This window comes from Micropterus dolomieu, linkage group LG15 (assembly GCF_021292245.1).
Source record: "Micropterus dolomieu isolate WLL.071019.BEF.003 ecotype Adirondacks linkage group LG15, ASM2129224v1, whole genome shotgun sequence".
Lineage (NCBI taxonomy): Eukaryota > Metazoa > Chordata > Actinopteri > Centrarchiformes > Centrarchidae > Micropterus > Micropterus dolomieu.
Genome location: NC_060164.1, coordinates 6,351,010 through 6,377,711, shown reverse-complemented (window position 1 = coordinate 6,377,711; position 26,702 = coordinate 6,351,010). Strand labels below are relative to the sequence as shown.

At 40.4% G+C, this 26,702-nt stretch overlaps 1 protein-coding gene across 1 annotated transcript; it reads left to right on the top strand.

Moving 5' to 3' along the window:
- The first annotated feature begins 141 nt into the window (after positions 1-141).
- vwc2 (von Willebrand factor C domain containing 2) lies at positions 142-26,369 on the top strand. Its single transcript, XM_046071001.1, has 4 exons — positions 142-367; positions 8,074-8,803; positions 10,195-10,324; positions 25,608-26,369. Exons 2-4 carry the CDS (start codon positions 8,153-8,155, stop codon positions 25,757-25,759), a joined length of 933 nt encoding a protein of 310 aa, XP_045926957.1. The 5' UTR covers positions 142-367; positions 8,074-8,152; the 3' UTR covers positions 25,760-26,369.
- Positions 26,370-26,702: the final 333 nt, after the last annotated feature.

Genomic DNA, 26,702 nt, shown 5'->3' with positions numbered 1-26,702 from the left:
CTAGTGGCCGCTCGACTGAACGTGACCCCCCCACCCCCCGCCCCCTTTTATTAAATTATTTATTTTTGTCACCGTGAGAAATAAAGTGCCAGTGTAGAGCAAGGACAGCAGTAGTTGCGCGGCACTTGCAGCGGCGGATCGCCGGAGACGGAGCGCCTTCATTCACTGTGGCGATTAAAGTTGAGCGCGACACGCTGATGACCTGCGAGCATCCTCCGGGGAAACTGTGCATTTCACTGGCTTAACGAGCGTCAGTTTCCATCTCTTCACCGCTGATCATTTGTTGCTGTCGTGGCTCCGTTATCCAGCTGTCCAGCAGTCCGAAGGCTGTGTTTCAACCCAGCGGCAATCACTCCGAGGATCACAGGTGAATTATATCAGTGGGGATGCATCTTTTTTTGTTAATGCATGTAAGTCTCATTTGCATGAATGCTCAGGTTTCACATCAACTTAGTTTTCTGGGAATTAACTGCCTTCTGTTAAAGTCGGTGTTGGTGTGAATTTCATGAAGATTTACTCTCTCAGGGTTACAGTCAAGCCACCATGCCTGCCTGAAAATTAAATCGCATCTATCACAAAAGCCTTTATATGCAAATGAGCTTGACGGGGAAACTAATGCAGATTGTTCAAACCTGACTGTTGCACCTGTAGAGCCTACATTATGCAGCCCCTACATAGCCTCTACATAGCCAACACCAACACAGTTCAGATACTGTGTTGGAATTTTGATGTAAATTGGAGTGATGTTCTAAGAAACATCAGAGGGATTCAGTGGCTGCACAAAGACTCTGCCCGCTGACACACTCCAGGACGCAACATCCAGTCAACACAGCCTCTAACAGTAGAGTAGGCAGCTGAAACAAACAATGCTATGTATTAACCATTTAATAAATGCACAGGCTCCAGCAAAGTAGGTGGTGAAATGTCTTGAAAATCTATGATTTAATGAAAATATAGCTGCTTGGGATGGGAGGGGGGGTTGGCTATTGTTGTTTTTTACTCACTGAATTTATTCACATTTTTTTTTAAATGTCACTACATCTCTGACTGTGACAGACAAAAGTCAGAAAGGCTGCCTACTATCATCATCATCATTATCTGAGTAATATTATTATTTAAATCAAGCTGATTTACATTCTTCTCCTTAATACATTTCCTGCTTCAGAGTTTTCCTGGCAGGCTGTGTGTATGAGCAATTTCTCACCTTGTTCCACTGCACATAATCTTAAGATTATATGACAGTTTTGCAAGGGCCGTTGGTTTTGCATTGCATGTTTAGGCAAACTTTCTTTTGATTTGGGTCACTCGTAAGATTTACAGTCAGAGGATAAAATTCAATTAGGCAGCCCTGCAGCAATCTTTACTCACTGGCAGATGGCTTAATACTCTTGGATCCTGCCTTAGTGTCCCTTATTGCTCTAATTGGATTTCATCATTTCACACTGTTTATCTTTATAAAAATGAGTTTTAAAATGTGGCATCATTAATTCAATACTTTCTCAGCCCTGTCAGATCCAAGCCCACTAGCCACCACTGTCTAAACATTTCACATCTTGTCCCCAGTGATCTGCTTTGTCACAAATTGAAGTAGACCTCAAAGTAAATTGCTGCGTTCCCCATGTGCCATCGATGGCATGTTGGGATGTTGGAGCAGTGTAAGTTGGAGAATCTGTAATGTGCAATAAATGAAGTGCACACAGCGGCGAGGGCATATTGTCTGTCTGAGTTAATTCTAGCCCCGGGGAGATGGTTTTCCTCTCAATGACATCCAGTTTGATTTTACAGAGGGACATCGCAGGAGTTTTATTCTCCAAGACGACGAGAATGTGATGTTTGCTTGTTTTGGAGGCTCATTGTCAGACTTACACCGTGTACAATACTGGCCTTAAACACAAATCAAAACAAGGAGGATGCTGTGAGGCTCACCGCTGCTGTCTCGCTTTGCTATCATTTTCTGTCACCGTCAAGTTTTTTTCAGTCAGGTCAAATTTGCATATTTTCAAATATTCTTTTAAATGGTGCTCACATTTATTAGGACCAAGCGGTAATTAGACATAAACAAACAGACAAAAACATCTTAGCTCATGTGGAAAATTCCTAGAGATGAGAGCACTGCTTCAGTGCATTTGGCCCTATTTATAGCATTATTGTGTGTGTGAAACAGCTATCAACCTCCCTGCAAAAATCCTTTATGAGTGACATCAAGGAAGAAAGCAAGAGGCAGGTCAACCTTAACACTTAACCACCACGCTTTGTTTTATTGAAGCCTTGCCAATTCAGTCTATATGAATAATAGTAATATTAGTCAAGGTAGAGCTAACATTTCACCCCAAGCTCAGGTTGTATGCCAACACTTATGGGCCATATTCGCTCCACTGCGTAATGAAAACGACAATAATTTATGAGTCATAAATCAATGCGATGGTGACTTCATTGAACCGTGAACTAACAGCCAGGTTGAATCCCTGCCTGATTAATCATTGTTGCTGACCTGCTGCTCACCTCAGTGGTCAAACTGGCCATGTTCAACAGCCTGCGATGTAAACAGAACTTTGGCCTTTTACAGAGGGATTTATATCTACAGTAAGGATAATGACCGACCCGCTCCTGGTGGCATTGAGGCTAATACTGAGTTAATTCTCTCTGTGCAGGAAGCTACAGCAACATTTGAATGTCAGTGGAAAGTGCTCATAAGTAATAGCACAGGGCATGGCAGCATTTAAATTGGCAACGTTAATAGGGGAGCACAATAACAAAACATCTTAATTATTGTGAAGTTAGCCATTTGTGATGATATTTATATTTTTCTATTATACATATATATAAATGTAAGTTGCAATTCCAAGGTAACATCTGCTGTATGTGTGATAGTGACTGTTTGGTGTTTGCTGAAAATCATGCTGCAAAGCTTTGTGAAGCCAGAATTTATTTTAAAGTATTTGAAGAAAAAGCGAAACATAGTTTTTATGCAAAGACAGTTCCTATTGTTATGACGGTGTGGCCACTATGAGTCTTTGACAGCTGAGTGATAACCTCTACTTATACACTGGAACTGGATTTTGTGCCAGCGTTCAGTTTCTGTACTCTAAATTTTACCTCATTTAGACAAAAGAAATATCTCATTATTTTGTATTTTCCCCCAGAAACATTTTGGTTTTGGTGGGGGACTGCTGCTTTTGAAGGCAGAGTAAAAATACACAGTGGTAAAAAATAAGCACGAATTTTAATTACAGGTTTTACATACTGCTTATGTAGCTACAGACAGGGAGAGTGCCCTACATTATATCTGAAATGACAACATTGTAACAAAGATCTGATATTTGCAGTATTAACCCATGTGTTTTGTTGTGGTTTGACTTCCTTGTTGTTTGGGTTGTCCTTTTTCCCATTTAAATATTTTTCTTTTGACCTTATTAAAATCTAATATGTAGAAAAGCATTGAAGTGGAAACTCTTCCCTTTGCTACAAACTTGATGAAATTGACAATGTAAGGAAATTACCATAAATATACCATATATATATAAATAAATACATGAAATAAACAAATATATATATTCCTTCCTTATGTTTGGTGGCTAACTCCCTTAGTTATATGTCTTACCAACAAACTCCATTTACTTTTGGGAGGAACTGTCGCATAAAAAGTACTGTCAACTTCAGTCACAAGTATAAAGCAGATAAAATTCTATTGTATGCAACCATGTGTTACTGCAAGAGTCTATTACAGAAATAATGTGTTATTTTCTATAGCAGATGTTTGAAACATGTTATCACTTCAAAATCATGTTTATAAGCAAATCTCATAGAATTAGGAAAAGTCACCAAGTATTAAAGTGATAAAACATTCTTAAGTGTGTTTTTTAGGCTGTTAAGAAAGAGATGCCAGACAGAAGGGACTTTATGTTCTCTGTTACCCTGTACCTCTAATACTAGTTTATTTATTACTCCCCCATTGGATTGCTTTCCTTAGTGATATTGAGTTCAAATTATGTAATATTGTATTTCTTAGAATTCGGCTTTCTGCTTGCTGTTCGACCTGTCAGGCCTGAGGTTTGAACTGACAACTTTTACATCCCTGGTCTGAGTGCTGACTGACTGTAGCTGGCTGGCTCAGTGGCGGAGGATTAGAAACTCAGCTCATTTAATAAATGATGTTTTAGTGATATGTATATTTATGACCTATATATTTACTCCCGGGGTGTGAATTTTGTTTGCCACGCACACAAACACACACACACACACAGACTACATTACCTCTCATAGCTTTTGCTTGCATCATTATTTATTAATCAAAGACCAATTAAAGAAACAACATTAAATTACAATTTAGCACAACAGCAAAGCTAAGTGTAGCTCTTGATTTTATTGTAGTTATTATCGCGCATGTTTAACCACGGGAGACTTTCTGCCTGGTTCCCAAAACAGTTTTGAACCAGTCCATTAAAGTGCAATTCAAACTGCACGTACAAATTTACAAGAATTTGACTTGAATTGTTCCTATATATATGCCAATTAATATAGATTTACATGTCATTTAGCACTAGGACCACTTTAAATTTGGAACCATGCAGAGTGCTGTCAGTTACCAAACAGATGTGTGGCCACATAACTCTGTGCGGTTAAAAAAGATGACTGTAATTCAAGACAAAAATAAACAACTAATTTTCCAGTGTTAAAAAGTGTTTTTCCCCCAGAGATAATTATTTGGAGCTGACAAGTGTTAATTGGAGAGTTGTTTTTTTACTCAAGAGCAGATTTTTTTTCTATGACGTGGGTGTTCAGATGTGTCAGAAGTGTGAATGAACTCAGTGATGTTGGCTTATATATAAGCCATGGTATGCTGCTGGATGATGGCTGCATGTTAGTATAAGGCTTTAGGGAGCATGGGTCTTTTTCTGGTCACACACCTGTGTGGAGTTATATGAGTTTGACTGCGGCATCACTTTGACTTTAGCAGAGAACAGAGTTGCTACATCAGGTTCTGATCCTAAAAGAGACTTTACAAAACCATGTTTGCAGTTTATCCCACATTATGTGCTCATTATACTTAAATTAATAATGATAATTTGCCTGTATAATAGTCTACAAGTTACTACCCTGTGCTGCAGAGATGTGTACTGTATTGTATCTTTATGCCAGTTCATGGTTGTGTTTTTTTGTTTTTTTTGTCAGAATATCTTTGCAAGTATTCAAGATAGAGCAGTGAAGCAAAAAACTGAATTCTCTGCAGAGCTGTGGGGCAAAGATAAATCCATGACCTTTCACCAAATGGCTTATATGTAACACTATAAATGTAAGAAAGTGTACTACCACTTGAACCTGTGGAGTGGTTAAGAAAAAGTATCCACAAGAATTAATTAGACATTTAGAAAAGATAGCAAGATGGCATTAGAATGTAATCAAGGTTAAAAAAAACAATTTAATTTGCAGATCCAGAAAAACCTCATTAGATTGTAATGATTTAGTTTTTGTAGGATGAAAAAAATTATTAAAGGTCCTCCTGCCATTATTCTATATTTGTCTTATTGTCAACAAAAGCCTGTCTCAGAGTACTTTTCTCATAAATTTCTCTTCACTGTGTGTGGCTCTCCGCCCAGACTCCAGTCATTCCTGCTGAGGATGTAAACCTTTTAAAACGGTCACAAATATAGTTTTTATTTTCAAGAGGGATCTGTATTTCCTTAAAACACCAGGGCACAGTAGTTTTAAGCAAGATCTACTTAAACAGAAGTAAATAATGCACTTTTTTAAACAACAGATTAATACCCATTTGCTGAGTATTTACTGCAACAGAACGGTGTATCTGTATGTGCTGAGCACAACCAACACCACTGTAACTGGCTAGTGAACACTGTGATTCTGCATTGTGTCGTGTTGGGTAGAGAAATAATAGAAGGGAGGCTTGAGTGTATCTGTGTCTGGACTGGATAACAGAATATACTGGTCAGTGCTACGGTTAGCTCAGTAAGGGCAAGCACACAAAAGATCAAGTTATTTTAGCTAGGTAATGGCTAGCTAGCTTGTTTGTTGACTGCAACATTTCATGGTGTATGTCCAAATGAGCTCTATTAAAGGCACTGCATCCTTTGTAATAGCGTTTCAACAACACTAACATGTTCAACACAGGGGGCCAACACAGGGGGATATGAATTTCCTACAATTGTGCTGAGCCAAACAACCTACCCAGTCATGAACTGGCAAAGGTACACAGCCAACAGCGGCAGTCTGTGAGCCACTGGACTGCACTACTGAATATGGCCTATGGCAAGTGGAATAACACACTGTACATGTGGAATTGACTCAAAATAGACTACAATGCTTGTGTTCATTAAGGAACATGTCAGCCAGTGTTTTGACAACAGTGGAGCTCTATGGCACAGAGGAATATGCTAAATTAGACTTCGGATACACATATACTTATATACTACATGTAAGTAGAAGATACTGTGGTGCTGTGGCTAGTTTGTGGCCAGTTGACAACCAATCTGAAGGCCACGTAATGCTCAGTCCTGACGGAGAGCACGGCAGTGGCAGCTGCAATATCAGCGTGACAGCTAATAACATCTGTTAAGGTGGAAAGGTGAGGTTGAGAAAAGCCAAATGAGGTCCTTTTGCTAATGAGGCTTGGTCTCATCTCTCTCTCTTTCGCTCTCTCTCTCTGTCTCAGCTGCAGCAGCGTTATCGGTATGCACCTCGTTCTGCTTCCTCTCAGTTCCACAGCAGCTCCAAGGATTCTGCCTCAAACATAGCAATTCAGCTAAAACACTGCTCCAATAGGCCTGGTGTGACAGCAGTAAATTTCAGCCCTTTTCCCTCAGAATGGATCAGAATTCATCAATATCAAAATGCAAGACTTAAAGCATAAACAGTATAGAGACTTTGGCTTTATAGTTGGAGTTGGGTAGAATTAATGTGTCTGGTTGTCCTAGCATTTTAATGCTCTTTCTATATATTACTGCATACCTAAATGCATTTGCCTATGGCTTGTTTAATGCTTAGTTTGTGTTCACCTCCTGTTTAGGGCTCTTAATCGCTCTGTTGGAAATTAGCTGCGTTCATTAAGGTTGACAAATTAATCAATATGGTGAACTATTTTTAAACAAGCGCGGACAGGACTTTACAGTTAATTGTTGAGTCCGTCAATACGGAGTAATCTCACCTTTCAATATAAGCTGTAAATGTCAACATGACTGCAGCCTGTTAAGCGGAGCTCAGTGATGACACTGAACATTTGGTGAGGAAATGAATGGAAGTAGGCCACCGAACGCAGCAAAGCATCAATACAGGCATTTGAATTTCAAGACGCCGCAGTAAATCAAGTTAAGCAAGAGACAAAAACAAAAACATTGACTACAGCTTTCAAAAATGTGCTGCCTCTGCAACGTCTGCAGTTGATCCTTGGATTTCACTCCATTTGAGCTGTTGTGTATTGACTCCTCCCAGTGCTGAAAACTGTAAAGAAAGTGATGTGCTTTTACTTTTGATTACAACAAAGCAATGACATATTTAGTGGGTTTCTTTTAGAGAAGGTTTTGCCGCACAAATGGCTCTTTGCAAAAGCTGGAGCAAATCTGGCTTTATTTTGAAATTGATATGGGTACTTTTGTCAGCTATAGTAAATTCATCTTTCCAGGCTGGAATTGTGTTCTATTTTCAAATCAATTTCTCCTTTTGTACAGTTGACTGTGATTCATTTAAAAAAAGCAGACATTGATCGTGATTCTTTGTTCCATAAGAGCAGATGCTTAAGAGTGTTAGATTCAGGTCCTTCTTTGGCCATTTTCGTCTTACTCTGTCACTGCTGGGACCGATTGATTCAGGGAAGTGTTACAGTATGAAGCACTATTGATTTCCTAACATGGCCCTATGAATACTGTCTGTCCGGATGATCCCATTCACTGATCATACAGGCTTGCGTCACACACAGCACGATGCTCGACATGATAGAGCAGTGCTCTGAAGTTGCCCGAATTTCTTGCACTGTTCTAGATGCTGAATGAGACAAACCCTACATCTGGGGATAAAATAACAAAATACTGAGCACATAACCCCAGTTTAATTTTCTCTTTCCAGATGGACTGGCTCACACCTGAGATGTGAAGTGTGTTATGTGAGCCAAGGTGTTTTCCCACCTCGCTGGTGGTGGGGAGAGATGCTGCACTCCGTTGCCATGACAGCAGAAGTTCTCTTTGTTCTTGGGTTCCTGATGAGCAGAGCTCAGTGTAATCCTATAGCGACCCTACCAGCGAGCCGAGAACGTCTGGAAAGGGTGTTGACCCAAGCCAGGGAGGATAAACATCAGGACAAGCTGACCCCCAAGGAGCCGCAGGGATACGGTGCTCTGCAGCGGCCAGAGGAAATCAATGCCTTGGGCCCCAACAGGACTGCCATGAGCCGCGCCCGGCCAAACCTCAGCTCCCAGACACGAGGATCTAAGGGCGGGAAGCCCCAGGAGCTGTGGAGCGAACAGGACAGCCTGAACCAAATAGACGAGGGCCCCACCAGTGACGTCACCCTCTCCCTGGATGCCATCGATGAATACGCCTACCCGGACTACAGGGGGAAAGGCTGCATGGATGAAAGCGGCTTTGTATTCGCCATCGGTGAAGAGTTCACCCCGGGCCCTTCGACATGCCCTTGCCTCTGCACAGACGAGGGCCCTCTGTGCACCAAGCCAGAATGTCCCAAGGTTCACCCTCGCTGCATTAAAGTGGATACTAGCCAATGCTGCCCGCAGTGCAAGGAGAAAAAGAACTACTGTGACTTTCGGGGCAACATCTACGCCTCTCTAGAAGAGTTTAAGGTGAGCCCATTAACTGCATTCACTCAATTTTGACATGCTCAAACAAAGAAGTGCTGACAGAACACTCCTTGCTGTTGCAATGGAGTTTATCACAGGCACTACACAGGAACTAGTTACCTTGCCTTGCAGCATGCGAGCGAGCAGGCAGGCAGATTTATAATGGCAAAGGTCAGCACTTGTCTTTTTTCTTACACAACGCCTGAATATTACCGGAGGCTGAATTTAACAATGCAGCTTCAGCAGAGTGTTTCTATATTCAGTTTGTTGATACACATGATAGAATCGCAGTTATAGTAATGTTACAACCCTGCAGAGCACCGTGCTGCATGTAGGTGTTTGTGAAGAGACACAGAGATACACCAGAAGGATCTTTCATGTTTTATCTTCTGACACTTCTTTGAAAGGCCCGACTCAGGATTGCACCACAATTTTAGTGTTACACCTCTTATTACGTTTACCAGCTCCTAAAGCTACTCTTTATGTTGGCGAGTGTCTCAGCAGGAGGTTAAGGCTAATATGGGAATTTCTTCCACTAATTCACGGTGTTACAGACAGCTCTGTGTCAAGTCTCTGCTGAGGGAAATCTACAGAAAGTGCTACTTTCACAAGCGGCATACGTCAGTGCTGTGTGGTGTGGAGGGGGTTGCGTTGAAACTAAGCAACAGGCAGGTTTTTATGCTTGATTGCTAAGTTCTGGGGCATTGTACTAAGTGCTGCCAGCACTCCATTTTTCACAGTGGAGTATCATGCGGAGGCACAAGCCTCTGCTGCAATCTACAGCAATGCTTGTGGAATTAACCTTTGCTCTTTTGTTAAGACTAAAGGTGTATGGCTTTATACAAGCGGCTACTAAATGAAGCCTTTCGGAGGAAATGTAGGAGCTGCTTGTAATTCAAACTTTATACTATCAGTCATCACCTTTGTCCCACATTTGTTCTATTTTGAGACATACAGGAACGCTTGAATGACCAAGTCATTTCTAATGTTTCTGTTCATGCACCAAGAAAACTGGAAGCATCTTTCTTTTGTTTCCCATTCCTATTGATTTGTCCCCTGATTGGATAGTGAAGTTCAATTTTCGCTGCGGCTCTCCACAAAATGAGGCATTCATCGACAATGAAGTTGAGAAGGATGGGACTTTCCTATAGATGTAGCTTGATGAAACTGCACACTGTCTCAAGCAAGCCTGACAGCCAGGAGTATTTGTGTGTGCGTGCAGATGTGTGTGAGGGGTAGGTGTGGAGAAAGAGAACAAAAAAGAGAGACAAACAAAGAGGCAGAGAAACAGATAGAAAGGAATTAATTAAGAGGAGATGACTCTTTGTTGACTGTGTGTGTATGTGTGAACTGTTTATAAGGGTGTTAATTACTATTTCATCGCTACCATCCAGGTGTCCCCATGTGAGAAGTGCCGGTGTGAGCCAAGTGGGGAGGTGTTGTGCTCTGTGGCAGCCTGCCCTCAGACAGAGTGTGTGGACCCGGAGTACGAGCCAGATCAGTGCTGTCCCATCTGCAAGACTGGTGAGCGGAGACTCTTTCCATCAACACACTGTGGTGAACACTTTATTCCAGTACAACCAGTCTCCTAAGTGTTGGCTGCTGGGTAGCTCCACTAGAGCAGACTAGTGTCAAATGGTTTTGCTCAAGGGCACCTCAACAGGAGAGCAAGCTAGCACGGTGCTTACTCTGCTGACGCTGCACTGCAGTGTTTGCAGTCTCATGCCATATCAGAATCCATAGTTGAAGTGATGAGATCTATTTCAATGAAGTCGTGCAAAAAACGTGGTAAATCAGTTATAAGTTGTGGGCTCTTTCTGTGTCAACATTTGCTCATGTGTCATTTTCAGTCTTAATTTCATTTAATTACTAAGTTTATCTGATGGAGGCTGTAGCGTATGTTCCAAATCTGCCGCTACTGTTTGAGATTTGAGGTCCTCTTGCATTTTTCGCTGCTCGGGGTTGTAAGTTTATGATCCTGTTGGCCCGTCTGAGAAGACGGAATTCTGCGGCTCAGAGTCGATTATCTGAAGTTGTTTCGGATGATTCCAGACAGCATGTCCTAGATTATGTCCCCTTGTTTTCTTGGTGTGACTCTAATGCAACATGGCAATGTCAGCAACATTGCTTCCTTCAGCAAAAAGAATGATGACTTGCGATATGTATCTCTGACTTGGAATCTTAAAGTGGCGAGGCCTGTCTGCTATAAACAAGAGCAAGCAATCTGCATGAAGAACAAAATGTGATAGAAACAAGATACACAATACGTTCCACATAAAAATGCTTCGTCAGTATGAGATACTTATTAAACTATAGTACCTCTAATATCATTTTTGAGTATAACTGCAAGCAGGATGAGTGTGCAGGTGAAATTACAGAGGTTTATAGACATGCAAAAAAATCAATTATCAAGTTCATTTAACTGGATGAAATAAACAAAATGTCGACAGAACATCTTATTCAGCATATGACTACCATCTACTTTGTTCATTATGAATATATCCAGAATATCTCATTAGGATAATTCATGTATCATTTTAAACCCATAAAACATTATAGGCATAAGCATTTGCATGTAATGAATGTTCATGACTAGTTACCAATCACAGGTTGCCCCACTCAAATTAAAAACCTGTCTCTCAACCTCCAGAGATAACAAGTTGACAACATTGGTAGTCATGGAGCATTACTCACTGTATTAATATTTGCCTGCTGTAATCTTGGGGAATACATGTTGGTCCTTTGTTCCCATTTTTTTGCTGTTAACCCACTTTTTATATATGCACATATTGATCATGCTGAGAGTGCTTTGTGCAGAGTTTGGGCAGTGCTCCATATTTTCCCCTGTGAAATGCCCAGTGGATTTGCTGGGTTGCATTCGCAGACACATCAGTCTAGGAGACAGATGTAGATGCAGCACAGTATGTGCAGAGATGTGGCAGACTGCAGAGAGCATGCATCTGTATTCAAAAGTCCCACCAAATCCACGGGCTCTTTCAGCCGATAAGGATTTTCTGTTTTAAGATGGCATCAGTCCCTATTACCATAAGATTACCACACATTACCATTCAATAAACAGAGCTCACTATGTCTAAGACGCCAAGTTACCTAAGCACAACTAACACTGTCACAGTCTGAATTAGAAATACTTGGATTACTTTAGTGCTTTGGGATTCTTTGGTTAAAGGGGCACTACTGATTGTACACATTAAGAGCAGCTTACTCATCATGAGTAATACGATTCAGCCTGGGAAAACAGTTGTAAAATGTCTTCTGTGCCTCTGGACGGAGCTTTTCAAAACCTGAATTGTAGACTGGGGGCTTAGAGTTTAAAATATGCGGGCTTTTACCAGGCAGTGTTTAATACCGTTGCAAAGTTGGAGTAGCCGCTGGTTCTAGAAGTATTGTAACCCCAATGCAAATTCCCATTTAAACAAAATGGTAGCCTCAATTACCTTAATATGTCAACAGAGGAGTCTTTGGAATAATTATGGCCGCCGTTGCGATGGAGAAAAAAACAGGCAGAGGTGTGAATCAGAGAGGTGGCAAATTCAAAACGCATTGTTGTGAACAAAACACGGCGCCATAGTTGCTGAATAACTTCAATTTTGGTCCCAAATCCAAAAGTTAATAAATTTAAGCTCTTGTATTGATTTGCTTCAAATTTTATTCTTTATCATCTTTAGTTTTCTTGTCAAAATGCACCTTGGGAGTTGTAGTTGAACTTGTTAAACGTTTGATTTTCTATCAAAGAACCAAATATTTCTAACACGGTTGCTCCTCTTTTGCAGTGATGATTCAACTATGTCCATCCACGCCACCTGTTAGTCACCTAACATTGCATTTTTTTATTTATTTTGCGGAATCAGGAGTGCCCAAAATAACTCCTCCCAATTTGCAGTTCAGTGAAAAGCACAATTGAGTTGCTTTATGGGAATTGTAGGCTGCAGTGTTTTTGGAGCTTGACCTATATGAGGACATACTATCAGGATCTCACAGCCTCTGCTGCTTTGAGTTTGGCCGCTCTTTTGAATCCCCCAGATTTATGGAAGTGAAATATTTAATCACTGGAGTGCCCCTTTAACCTGGTCGTATTATTTTCTATTACACGTACACCTGTATGGCGTTTTGATATAAGTTGAATTCTAATCCTACATTGTCATGCAACCTCTGTCAGCTCGGTCCCACACTCTTAGACTAATCTGCTGGAGCACGGTGGTATTTATGAAGATGCAGAAATAGCCTTTGGCAGCGTTTATGCCACATTTGTGCAGCAGTCAGACTGCAGTGTTTTTAAAGCTGTAGCAGGTGAGAGTTTTATGCTAAAAATAAATATATTGCTAAGTTTGTGCCAATCATTGACACTTCCTTTCTCATTTCTATGCCACCTGCTGGTGTTTTCACATATTCAGGAGAGCTGTGAATATCACAGCACAAAACTGTTAATCAGGCAGAGTTGAGTATCTGTATCAGTATGTGTTTAACAACTTCTCATTGGCCAGGGAACATTTCTGGAACTGATTTGATGAACAGGGCTGGTGGGGTTGTCACTATGTAAACAGGGGGCGTAAACACTCTCCGCAATCACCAAACATCTTTGTGAGTATCACACTCTCACACTGCCGGTCATCTTACACTTACTGAAGAAGATGGAGGTCTCTGTCTGGGAATTATCTTTCAAAAACATGTCGCTTGGAAGGCTTAATTGTCAAATGCTCTCATTTGCATTTTTTGCAGTTCATTTCACGCTAGACATGACACCAGAAAATAAACATAATAAAACAACATGTTAAAAAATTAATTATACCATGTTAAATAATTGGAAGATACGTTAATGGATATAAACTGAAGTAAATGAGACATCACTCTAAATGATACCACTGATCTTCCTTCAGCTCGTATCAATATCAAAACGATTATACATTGGATTTCACTTTGTCTTTTATTCATGATGCTTCTTTGCCAGGTATTACAGACGCCGCGATTTAAATGATGAGGATCATTGATTGTCATCTCCCATCTTGCCACTGTTGATCATGCAGCGCTCAATACCAGACAGTGCCGCAGAGGTAGCTCCGTGATGAAATACTGATGATGTAAAATAAGGTTATTGGAGGTCGTCAGAGAGTTCCCGCTCAGGTGGTGTTTGTCTTGTCTACAGATGTTGTTTAAAGCGCAGACAGATGTTAAGACCTCCCAGGAACTCTGATGCATCCGAAGCATCACATCAAAGCTCAGCTCATTAATGGGAGAGAATTAAAATCTCAGCCAGATGTGTCATGTCACCAAAAAGGAAAGCAAACTGTGTCGGTGAGTTTAAGAGTGTGCGTATAAAAGTAAAAGCACAGACAAGGAGAGAAAGTGAAACAAAGTGAGGTGAAAGATTGAAACATCAGGTCTATAAAGAGATTCTCATGGTTTCTCATTCAACAAGTCCTGTCTGCTGTCTTTTATCCTAATTTCCCAGCTAACAGCTCTTCTACTCTTCACCATTTCCCTCACTATTGATATAAATCACAATGAAGCATTTCAATATTTGATAAGTTCATCAAATATGCACAGGCATTATCTTGGCCTTTTCAGGCATGCAAAATCAATGCTTATGGCAGGGCACCCTGTCTCAGATGTGTTATTCAGCCTGTATGCGAGGAGACACTTGGGGAAGAGCCAGGGGAGGAAGATGAAAGTGAGAGGTATCGCTAACATCCACCGCAGACAGTTGTTCATGAATATCAAAGAACAGCTGTGAATGGAGGCAGGTTCTCATCATTTTTTACTCATTATCTCAAAGCACTGCAACACATTGCAATTAAATGGTTTCATACCCTCTAAAGTTTGTGACAATCATTCACTCGTCACCATAAAGTTTAATTAAACAATATTGATTCTTGCAAAGAACATCTAGTCAATATTAGTGAGAGAAGGAAAACATGTTCTCTATACTTCCTGTTTGAAGTGTTATTTTCATTTCCCACAACACATAGGTGTAAAAGACATGGGAGTGTTTGTTGTAAATTCTAAGCCAAGTGTTTTCTCTTTCGCAGCATCTGCTTTTGAAGAATGCTTAGGGAAAAAAATCAATGCAGGAGAAGCCTATCTCCTCAGCTCCTTGGCCATGGCTCCCTCCCTCTTGTCCTTTGCTCTTGCAGGGCATCGCCTTGGCAACGCATGAGGAAACAAGTGGTGCTCTTCAAGACTCAGACATTAGGGTCAACACTAATCTGGGGGGGATGTGATAAACAGTCTGAACCCGAGCCAAAACCACTTCAAACAGAGCAACACGAGACATGGTAGCCTGGTTGCCAAGAGGGATAGAGACTCATTTAAATTAAGAGAGGCATGATTCATAGAGGGCCTTTTAAGATGTGTGTGTGTGTGTGTGTGTGTGTTTAAAAGGAACACATAAAGAAAACACAAGTGAAAAGGAAGTTGTTTATATGGATGTGAAGTTGTGTGGATGATCCATTTGAAGCCGCCTCCATCTCATCCTGACAACACAGAGTAGTAAACAGAGCTAGTCTGAATCAATAAATACTACGCCTGTCTAGTTTTCAGTCTCACATGGCAAATGTGTCGTTTACAACAATACTGGTGGAAAATTCACAGTAAACTTTGAAGTACCTTCGATTTCACCCAGAAGTTAATAAGAACATGCTCCTTATTTCCAGCTGAAATGACGACTCTCGCTAGGAGATCTCATCAGTTGTAGCAAGCTAACATCAAGTAGGCTAATGTTACACGGAGCAACTTTTAGAGCGATGGGGCTGGGCAATGTCGCCGTCAGTGGTAACGAGTAAAGATTACTACCGTAATCCCTTTCCCCCACCACTCCGCTACCCGCCTCCCACCGCCGCTATTCGTTCAAAACATAGTTGGACATGCCACCAGCAAAATTGCCAAGCAACATAGCTCAAAAAGTTGCCCCTTGTATCATCAGCTTTAAAGATCAACAACAATCCGTCTCCAACTGACTTGCTAATGTTTCCGGTTGATTCATTTTAAACCTGTAAATGGGTCTCATATATGCACATGATGGCTACATACATGATGTAATACTAAAAAGCCGAGGCTAAAGCTGCATGTTTCAAGCAAAGACACAACTTCAACAACAAACACAATAACAATCTGTAATGAGTTCAGTATTAGGTGGTTATTACATGTTACACAAGGACTGTGATGTAATCAGAAATAATAACTAAAGTGCACACTGATTTTAGCTAATAGGCCAACAAGAAAGGCAAAGTAGGACATTTTGCATCATCTAATAAATTCACAAAAGATTAACCCCCCCCCCCATCCATTTTTCATCTTTTGGTTTAATTCTTTCATCAAACTGCTATATTTTATTATCTAAAGGCCATTTTTCATTACTGGGGTTAGAAGTTATGATTACAATAGAAAGAGGACACAATTAAGTTAATGGTTAGTCACATTATGTCTCTGAGTGGTCTGCTTGTTAGGTGTTATTTTCAAGATTTTCTTTTGAATTAAAGTCAACGATAATGTGACTTCCCAAACAATTTTTCACAATACAGAAATGGAGAGTAAGAAAAGCTAAACAAAAGATCTTCTAGACTGACGTCAAGCTTTAAATATACTGTTTTTGAGGTTTGAGTAAATGAAGGTCCAGTTGAGTCTGTCACCTGGACACCGCTGTGATGGCTGGCTAGGGTTTGTGGCTCCCTTTCCCATGAAGGACATCGATCGTGACAGTCGTTCTACTTGGGTGCAGCTGGGTTGTTCAGCCACAGAGATTATCAGAGGGCACAGTTGCTGGAGAAAACATATGCAAACAAACATTCACATGAGGTGGCACTCTGCAGTTTTAATGCAAGGCTTCATATTTTAAAGATGGAACCCATTTCATGCAGCATCATTGAACGAAATGATTCATATTGTTGTTAAATCATAGTGTCTCCCTGCAAAGTTCTCCCACTTCCTGTCTTTACAAAGAAAGGTGATTTTTATTCTGCATTTATAATGCAAATGTACTCAAGAAATGCATTAAGATGAGTGATTTCTGTTATTCTTCTCTTTCCATTACCTTATAATAGAGCTCTGCAGGTTTTTAACATTTCAGAATTAGGGGGGTGTGATGATCGGGATGTGTCCTCGTTTCCCTGTCCATTATCTGGCGCTGCTACAGAGCCAAAAGCCACAGGTGCTAATGGCTATCTTTTTCACACGCTGCCCATGCCAACTTCTAACATTCTGTAGTGACAGTTTGGGTCCAACTGTTCATGCACATGCACAGTCCATTTGTCTCTTCCTCTTTGGCTGTCGTTGAAAAGCTCTTGTGAAGCCTGATGTGCCTATAAAAACCCTTTTCTGCCACAGAGAGCGAGAGGTAGAGAAAGACAGAGAGTGATGGAGAGACGGGGATATGTTATATTAATGAAGCAATGACAAAAAGGTGGGTGTTATACGAATGGCAGAATAATAGGGTGACAGCAATGAGTAAGCACAGTGGCGCCGGATCCATGCATTAATTAACACAAATGAGTGTCATGCTACTGTGAATGACTGGCTGACAGGCTGTGGTTTAATCCCAGCTCCAGGAGGAAGTACTTTTGATTTATTTTGTAAAGTGCATGATTATTTTTTGCATTTTTCTCTCCTAAGATATCCTTGACATATGCGTCTTTTATTCGAGACGCTGTGTTCTAAATGCTGCTAATGATGATGAATCAGTAGCGACAGCAGACTGGGCCACAGGATGAGTTGTTATTCAGGCAGGGTGTGTGCGTGTTCATCTGAAGACTTATAAATGTGGTAGGGTTGACATTTTGACAGGCCTCTGCAAACTGTTCACATTGATTGATGTGCCAGTACACTCCTCCTGGGTGCTGACGTCCAATGAAATGGGGTGGCTGCAGCTGAAAGACTCCCCATTTATCAGCATCTTAATTATACAACAGAGTGGCTCAAGACCTTGTTAGTCTAAGGGAAATAGCCATTGTTATGCTGTACCTGATGTTGTGGAAGCAATTCCCACAGTGTTTATATTTTGCCGTGCGGGTTGAGAGATAATGGATGATTTATGAGCACTTTTTTCAAGCCACTGGTTGAGGACAGAGGCACTTTTCAGTAGACGAAAGCCTTCCCATCACACCTCGTACTAAAATAGGTAATGCAGGTGAAACAAGGTGGACAGTTATGTTTGGAATTGTGGGCTTGGCAAGTGGATTTTTTTTGTAAACACAATGTTGGCAGATAGAAGGGAACACCAAAATAAGCTGCGATCCAGCGGATATTCTTTTTCTTGGGGCCACTTAAAGGGTTCAGTTCTTAACAAATGCTACCTTCAACATCAAAATTTCCATTAGTGAATTCCAATTTCCTGCAAAATAATAAAAAAAGAAAAGTCCCTTGGGGTGCACTTCAGAACTAGATTAAAGCACTGCGTAACAGTGCTTAATTTGGTTTTTATGCACAATTCCCACTCTATGCATCCCAACCTTGAAGTTACATATGGAGGAAGGCCGGCTTCAGCAAGATTTATGCTTTGCTTGTGGTGTAGCTGTTCTAGGGAGTGTGAAAGAAAATACCACTGAACACCTATCATGTTCACATCTAAAACCAAATCAAATTAAAAACAAAATGGGTTTAATGTCTAAGTCCTAGAACAAGACAGTGGACGATATAACCGTTTGAATTGGGTCCTAAAGAATTCAGTGTAATCTTTGTAATCCCAGGATGCATCTCTTTCCTGATGAAAATGATCCTCTGCATCAACCACGAGTGGTCATTCAGTGGTCTGAAGAGCATGGTAATGATGCCCAATGAAAACACTATTTTGATAAGCAGATACGAAGCCCATTGATGATTCATGACAGACTTGGGGGTAAAATATCAGAAACTGCAAATTCCACCTTTAAAAGGACCCAAGTGAAAATTCATATTCATTATGTTATGAATATGTTTAGCATCGGTTTCATTCTGAATTAAATCCTGTCAGAAATGGCCCTTGAGACCAGCAGAAGTGTGTTCACAAATCTTGCTTGTGTATGTGTATTATTTTTCAGTGCCTCTTACAACACTATTTTGGGAAACAATCAATGCAAGCCCAGATGTGAGAGCCCATTTTCCTCTGAGAGAAATGAAATGAAGGGCAGTGCATATGGTCTCTTGTGTTCATTCTGTTTTTTTGAGTGACTGCATTCAGGTTTGCTGGGATGTCATGAAACTATCTTAAAAAAAACAGATACGATGACTAACTGCACTGAACTCCATATGGAAAAGTGGTCATTGCAGCAAATCTAATAACATCTAAAAGAAGCAGTAAAAAAGTCCTGTCCTACTTTCGAACTAGCTTGTGTCCCATTGGTCGTCGTTCCGCAATGTATTTTTGCGTAGATCAGGTCCTTTCATCAGACTTTGTGGAAAGCTGGAATATGTGGCTGGGTAATTCTGCTCATGTTCTTGTACCCTTATATAGCCTATACATGCTCATATACAGTATCTCAACTAAATATCTGTTCTAGCTATTGAATTTTGAGCACTTCAGTAGAGCATTGACCTACTTCAGCTTTTATTAGAATAGAGATAATTACAAAATAACAATATAAAATGTGTCAATCAGCATACATTTAAGCAGGGCTGGGTAGAATAGCAAAAAACTGTACTCAAGTAAAAGTACTGTTACTTTGCAAAAATAAGTACTCAAGTGGAAGTAAAAGTAGCCATCAAAATAATACTTGAGTACAAACATATTTACTGAAAAAAATAACTTTGGGTTACAATACTGTCTTTAATTGGATGTGGATATGACTGGAATCATTTCAACCATAGATGATCTTCCTCAGGTAAGGGTAAAGAAGTGACCATACCTGTATTTATTTGTGATGAAACAATGAGTCCTCCTCTCCAGGGGTCTCCAGGGTTTATAAAACTGTGCTCAGAAACCTCACTAAAAGTGGACGTGTGCCCAAAAGCCAAAAATGGCGTACGCCAAAAAATATTCAGACTTATAAAACAGTAAGTACGCACACTTGTAAGCAAGTTCCCTTTATAAATCACAATCAACTTGAAATGTGGCGCATGTGAGGGAGCTCCATAGCCGACCCTTCAAACACCCATCCTCAGTGTGACGCTGACGTTCCTTTTGATGAAGCTGAAGCATGTTGTTTGGTGGGTAAAAAACGCACTTTCACGCGACGCTTGTGCACCGGAGGAAAGGGGCTGACGTCACTGGCTGGAGGGGGACACAGGATGACCCAGGTACTAATTTGGATTCTCCCGTTTGAGAAGAGATTAAACCCAACGCATTCTGCTTGTGTTTGAACATTTATTTAGGCTACAAACAGTCCACTCACTTAATGAGGCTGCCGATGAGTTAAAAGAAATATGACTTGTTGTAAATAAAATAGTGTTATATTTCCATAATCTGTTTTTACAAGCTGAGCATCACATCCACACGCTGGTGCATAGTTTTTGGCTCGATAATGCAACGAACATGTGATAGCAATATATGAAACTATGCTCTCGTATTTGTCCTCCTGTTCACCTTATTTATGAGAATAAATTGCACTGCATGCAAGTATTAATTAATATGATTCCTGATTACACTGTAAAACATTTGAGACAGATATCTCCGTTTGTGTTTTTATCCTAAATCTGGATCTTTTTGTGCGCTGCAAATGATCTTTAATTGTGTGTTTTTTTGTGCACTTCAGGGAAAGTCAATCAAATGGGTGTTTTTTTATTCAGAAAGGCTTTAAGCCTACAATACTCAGAGGTAGGCCTAATATTTCAATTTATTTTACACAATAGTAGGCCTATTCATTTCAAACCGTTTCATCCTTCTGCCATGTGAGTCGCCGTTTCTCATTTCTCCTCTTTATGTGCGTACGCATGGTTCAGAGTTTACTCACGGGACCGCACATTTTCTCGTCGTTTGTTTTTTATAGATCACAACCTTTGCTTGGGAAGTGGCGTATGCGGGTTTCCAGCCCTGTTCTGTACGTATGCACCGTTTATAAATGAGACCCCTGGTGAAATAACCTGTCATTGCCACTTTATATACACCAGGACAATATTCCCAGTGTGTATCGCTCATGTGTGATCACAAAATATTACATTAATATTATACTCTAAGCAGTACACCAACAAGTAAAGATTTTAAAATTACATTCGCTCGTTGTCTCCTATATTATGATGTGGCAAATAAGTCAGCAAATTGTGTGTATGTTTCATAATAGACCACATCTTTTTTTTAAAGTATGTAAGAGTGTTAAAATATTACAGTGTCCTTAAACTATGAGTCGCTAATCTTTCTGAAAATGTTTCATATCATTTGGCTCATCATCAGTCATGTTCACATGAAATAAAATTTGTTGGGTTTTTTTCATGTGCATAATTTGGTCTCTACTTTTCTGTGTCTCTTCATCAGGCTAACGGTAATGCGATGAGCGAGACTAGTTAAATGCACAGTAGCTTGCACACAGTTAGCTTCAATAGTTACATTAAAGCAGGAGTAGTAGTGGTTTTGAAGTATGACATACTGTTTGAAAATATTATTAAACTTACCATTCTAGCATTAACACAACAGACTTACTGCTCTCTGCCTACTCAGTGTCAGCATGGCTATCTGATGTACCGACCTCAGACCAGCATTCGCAACTGTGCCTGCTGCACTGCAGTTTGTTCTATTTCACAATTCACCTGAGTCCAGGCCATGTGAATTCAGGCAATTTCAAAATGACTGGGATCCTTCAAGCAGCACAAAGGAGTGTGACTTTGAATGGTGTGCGCAGTCCTTAAACTGCATTTTTATACATTGAACAGTGTCCTTGGTTGGTCTAGCAGCAGAAAAGTAACACAGACGAGTGCGACCTCAATGACACAGGTGTTTTTTCAACACAGAAAAAACATAAGGATGATTTTTCTGTTCTCTGTATCCATCCACAACTCAGAATGTGAACAATCCAACATTAACTGACCTATCATCAAGTTTCTGTTCATTTAGTTTGACCAGAACACAGTTCCCACAGCATATTAAATCACAGGAGCAAAGCAAATCATTAATTTTCTGTGTTCAAAGTCTGACCTTGATAATGTGACATGGTCCTCACAACACACAATAAATGCATAAAAAAAATATAAGGCCAATTTGAAATTCCATTTATTTTGAAACATAGTAGAAGGCCCATAAGTGTTGCTAGACCTTTTTTACTAGGGCACGTGGGCCTGTATCTATATGCTGTGCCCTTGTAAGTAGGGGTGGGAATCACCAGAGGCCCCACGATATGATATTATCATGATACTTATGTCACAATATGATATAGCTGCGACATCCTAGACCCAGCCTCCAGTCCAGGAGTGGGACTCCTTCGCCATACCGCACTGGGTCCAGTCCCTAGCCCGGCCGTCATCCATTTTGATGAGCCAGCAGGATGATCCTGGCCGTTACCATTTTGTTTGTAGTCAGAATAATGAGCAGGTTGACTAGACCTACCCATGGGTTTGCCCTCCTAGCCATGCCCAGTTGGGCATGTTTCCGGCGGGACCACGAGGAGGTGAGGGCTCACTATGATCTTACCACACCCCAATAGCTCTTACCCAAGGAACTACCTTTTCAGAGTGCGGCTCTCCCTCGTCGTGGGCCTTCACGGACATCCCCCATTTCCCGTCCCCTCGGAGCCGGTACTTAGTGGATGCCCTCCAGCCCAGCCCTTAAGAGAGTCATAGTTACCAATAAGTAAACTTCTCATGTTTAATTTATATAATAAAAGATCGAAACTTGATGTCCGTGTATCGATATATTGCCACAGAAAATATTGCGATACTATACTGTATAAATTTTTTATCCCCACACCTACCAGTAAGATTGTCATGACCCCTTGGCGTCGTTTTTGGACGTGTAGGGCTCCGCGGTCAACTTAGCAGCAATTTGCAACATCTGCAATGAGTTAAGTTAGCAATAATAAACATGCAACGTCCAGTTACACTTTCAAAATAAAACTACTGGTTAATGTTGTTAATATAAAATGTCGCAAAAAATGAGGCAATGTTGAAAGCGACTGTTCACAACATTGATCAGAGGACAAAGAGGGACTATCCTTCTGTGCACAAGAAGAGACAATAACTCAATGAGAGTAACTTTTGGGAACAGCAGTCAGCAGACTGTGACTGAACAATATTAGAGTGAAATACAACTATTCATAACCTATGATAAACACTGACAGGCAGCGATGTTTATAAAATACAGCAAGGAAATGATAACTATGTCGCGCATGAACATGCACTCATATGCGCATGCACATACAGTCCGCAGCCGGACATTATTGCATTCCAGCAGTAACATTAGTGGGTTCAGTCCAGACAGCACACAGATGGGATCTCCTCATAGGCACACATCATTTTAAAACAAGATAGTGATTATCTGTCTCTCAGTGAAGGTTTGATTACAACTCTGGACAATTGCAAGGTGGAAAGCACTGGACTCACATTGACTAATAAAATGTTCAATTTAATACACTACAAAGACAAGATATTTAATGTTCAAACTGATAAACAAACACCTGTTTGGAACATTCCACAGGTGTCATGATTGGGTATAAAAGGAGGTCATTCACAAGCAAGGATGGGGCAAGGTTCACCACTTTGTGAACAACTGCATGAGCAAATAGCCTAACAGTTTAAGAACAACGTCTCTCATTGTACAATTGCAAGGAATTTAGGGATTTCATCATTTATGGTCCATAATATCATCAAAAGATTCAAAGAATCTGGAGAGATCTCAGCAACTAAGCGGCAAGGCAGAAAACCAACATTGAATGCCTGTGACCTTCGATCCCTCAGGCGGCACTGCATTAAAAACCGACATCACTGTGTAAAGGATATTACCACATGGGCTCAGGAACAATTCAGAAAACCATTGTCTGTTAACACAGTTTGTCGCTACATCAACAAGTGCAAGTTAAAACTCTACCATGCAAAGCGAAAGCCATATATCAACAACACCCAGAAACGCCGCCGGATTCTCTGGGCCCAAGCTCATTTGAGATGGACTGACGCAAAGTGGAAAAGTGTGCTGTGGTCTGACGAGTCCACATTTCAATTGTTTTTGGAAATTATGGACGTCGTGTCCTCCGGGCCAAAGAGGAAAAGGACCATCCGGATTGTTATCAGGGCAAAGTTCAAAAGCCATCTGTGATGGTATGGGGGTGTGTTAGTGACCATGGCATGGGTAACTTGCACATCTGTGAAGGCACCATTAATGCTGAAAGGTACAGACAGGTTTTGGAGCAACATATGCTGCCATGCAAGCAATGTCTTTTTCAGGGATGTCCCTGTTTATTTCAGCAAGACAATGCCAAGCCACATTCTGCACGTGTTACAACAGCGTGGCTTCGTTCTAAAAGAGTGTGGGTACTAGACTGGCTTGCCTGCAGTCCCATTGAAAATGTGTGGCGTATTATGAAGCGCAAAATACGAAAAACGGAGACCCCGGACTGTTGAGCAACTGAAGTTGTACATCAAGCAAGAATGGGAAAGAATTCCACCTACAAAGCTTCAACAATTAGTGTCCACAGTTCCCAAACGCTTAATGAGTGTTGTTAAAAGGAAAGGTGATGTAACACAGAGGTAAACATGCCCCTGTCCCAGCTTTTTTGGAACGTGTTGCAGGCATTAAATTCAAAGTGAGTGAATATTTGCAAACAACAATAAAGTTTATCAGTTTGAACATTAAATATCTTGTCTTTGTGGTGTATTCAATTCAACATTTGCAAATCATGTATTGTATTGTATTCTGTTTGTATTTACGTTTTACACAACGTCCCAACTTCATTGGAATTGGGGTTGTAGTATAAATTAGGGCTAGACAATAAAGCAATAGCCTAAAAATAATTATCATAGTATAATTTTTCTTGAATAACAATATAAGAAATGTTCAATAAATATTCAATAATTGTTGGATTTGAATCATCAACAAATTAGCACTTACTGGGACTGAAAAAAACTTAATTTTACTTATGCATATTTGTTTATTTGTGAAGTGATCCACTGTTTGACAAGTGATTTTTATGTTCTAAAGGTGTTGAAAAATAGCCTAAATTAATTTTATCTGAAGAAAATATTAACTAATTAATAAATACATTTTTAATTTTGAAAATGTTAAAGGAAACCTGGGCAGCTGGTTTGAATGGGCCTGATGCAGCTGACAACATAAATAAATATATAATATAAGTATTGATATCTATTATTTAAAGGGGCTATGCTTAAATTTGTCAGTAGAGTAGATGCTGGATCATAAGCCAGTATGAGCACAGTTGATCCAAATCCAGTACCAGCGCAGACCCAGTCCAGACATCTTTAGCAGGTCACACAGACCCAGTTGAAATACAGGAAGCCTCAGCCAGCACGACCGCAGCCAGAGATGTACAGCCAGCACCAATCTTAACAGGCTTTATGAGGATTTTTCTAGAAGAGGTTTCCATTCAGGCTTATAACAGAAACAGACTGTTTTAAAGGTAGTAGTGAGAGCAATGTGGTGTCAGGTGGGACTGTGCAGCAGTGGTAAATTGTTTACATGGCTCACAGGTAACATTCATAAAATAGGTATGTGTGCTTATGCTCCAGTCAAATCCCTTTCTAACATGACCAATATTAATGGGCTTAGCAAGGGAAGCTGGTAAGGCACATACTAACACATTTCATACACTTCAATCAAAAATAAATCAAAAATTTACATGAGGGATGTGGGGGCCTGTGCCCCAGTAGAGATTTATGTTTATCAACGCCCCTGATAAGGCCTATTTTGTATTTAGCTGTACTTTCCCTGTTTTTCTCGTACCACCTATAGGGCCAAATTGCTACGCAGACACAGCAGTGATACCGGCCGGACGAGAGGTGAAGATCGATGAGTGTACAATCTGCTACTGCACATACGAGGAGGGCACATGGCAGATTGAGCGTCAAGCCACCTGCAGTAAGAACGAGTGCCAGCGGAGCTAGAGACTGGCACGGTGAGAGGGGACATTGGCACTCAACACCAGCGCCAAGCCGCATGTAAACTCACGGCCTTTCACCCAGTCTACCAGAAATCAGGGTCGGACAGCAGCCCTCGAGCATTTCAGCATTTATAGTCACTCCTGTATAACTGAAAAAAAAAATTGCTTTTATGAAAGTTTATAATCCACACACAGAATATCTATTTATCTATGTATTAAATTATTTATGAATATATACAAATATAGGAGTCATTAATGCTGAACTAGTGAAAGTGGGAACATATTTTTTATAGCCTCTGTATTTTAATAAGCAATGTATTGGACCAGAGGTCAATAAAATAACAGAATGTATATAACACACACAGCTGTCTTTGGAGGTGAAACCTCAATGTCTTGACATGTGGTGTCATCCGAACAATCCTGACACCTGTCCCTCTACCACCAAAGTGCAGACTAGACTATGGGCAATCCATTTCAGAATAATGGGTAAAAATTTGCTGTGTGGATTGCAGAGTTAAAAACAACAATGAGAAAACAAAAGGGAATTCAAGAGGATTTGACTGTTTCCTTATTTCTTTCATCTTTTTTGGATGTTCAAATGTGTATTGATTTGAAAGTGCATTTTTGTATTTCTCTTGGTACTGTGTGTTCATGTTTCAAATAAATGCCAATCTCTGCTCTGTAAATGTTCAAATGGTCCTATTTAGCTGTAGGTCTTCATATTTAGTCTTTGCTGAAAGGAAGGTGTTTATACAGATACATTTTCAGACGTACTATTCAATAACGTTTTCACAATCTCACCTCTAGAAATGATACTGAAATGGAACAATCAACATAATTTCTTCACAGTTAACCTTTGAATGTGACAGACTTGAACAAATCCACTCCGTAGATGTCATCATTCTTCTGTTTTTGAGTTCCAGGATGAGAGCTGTTTGTGTGAAAGC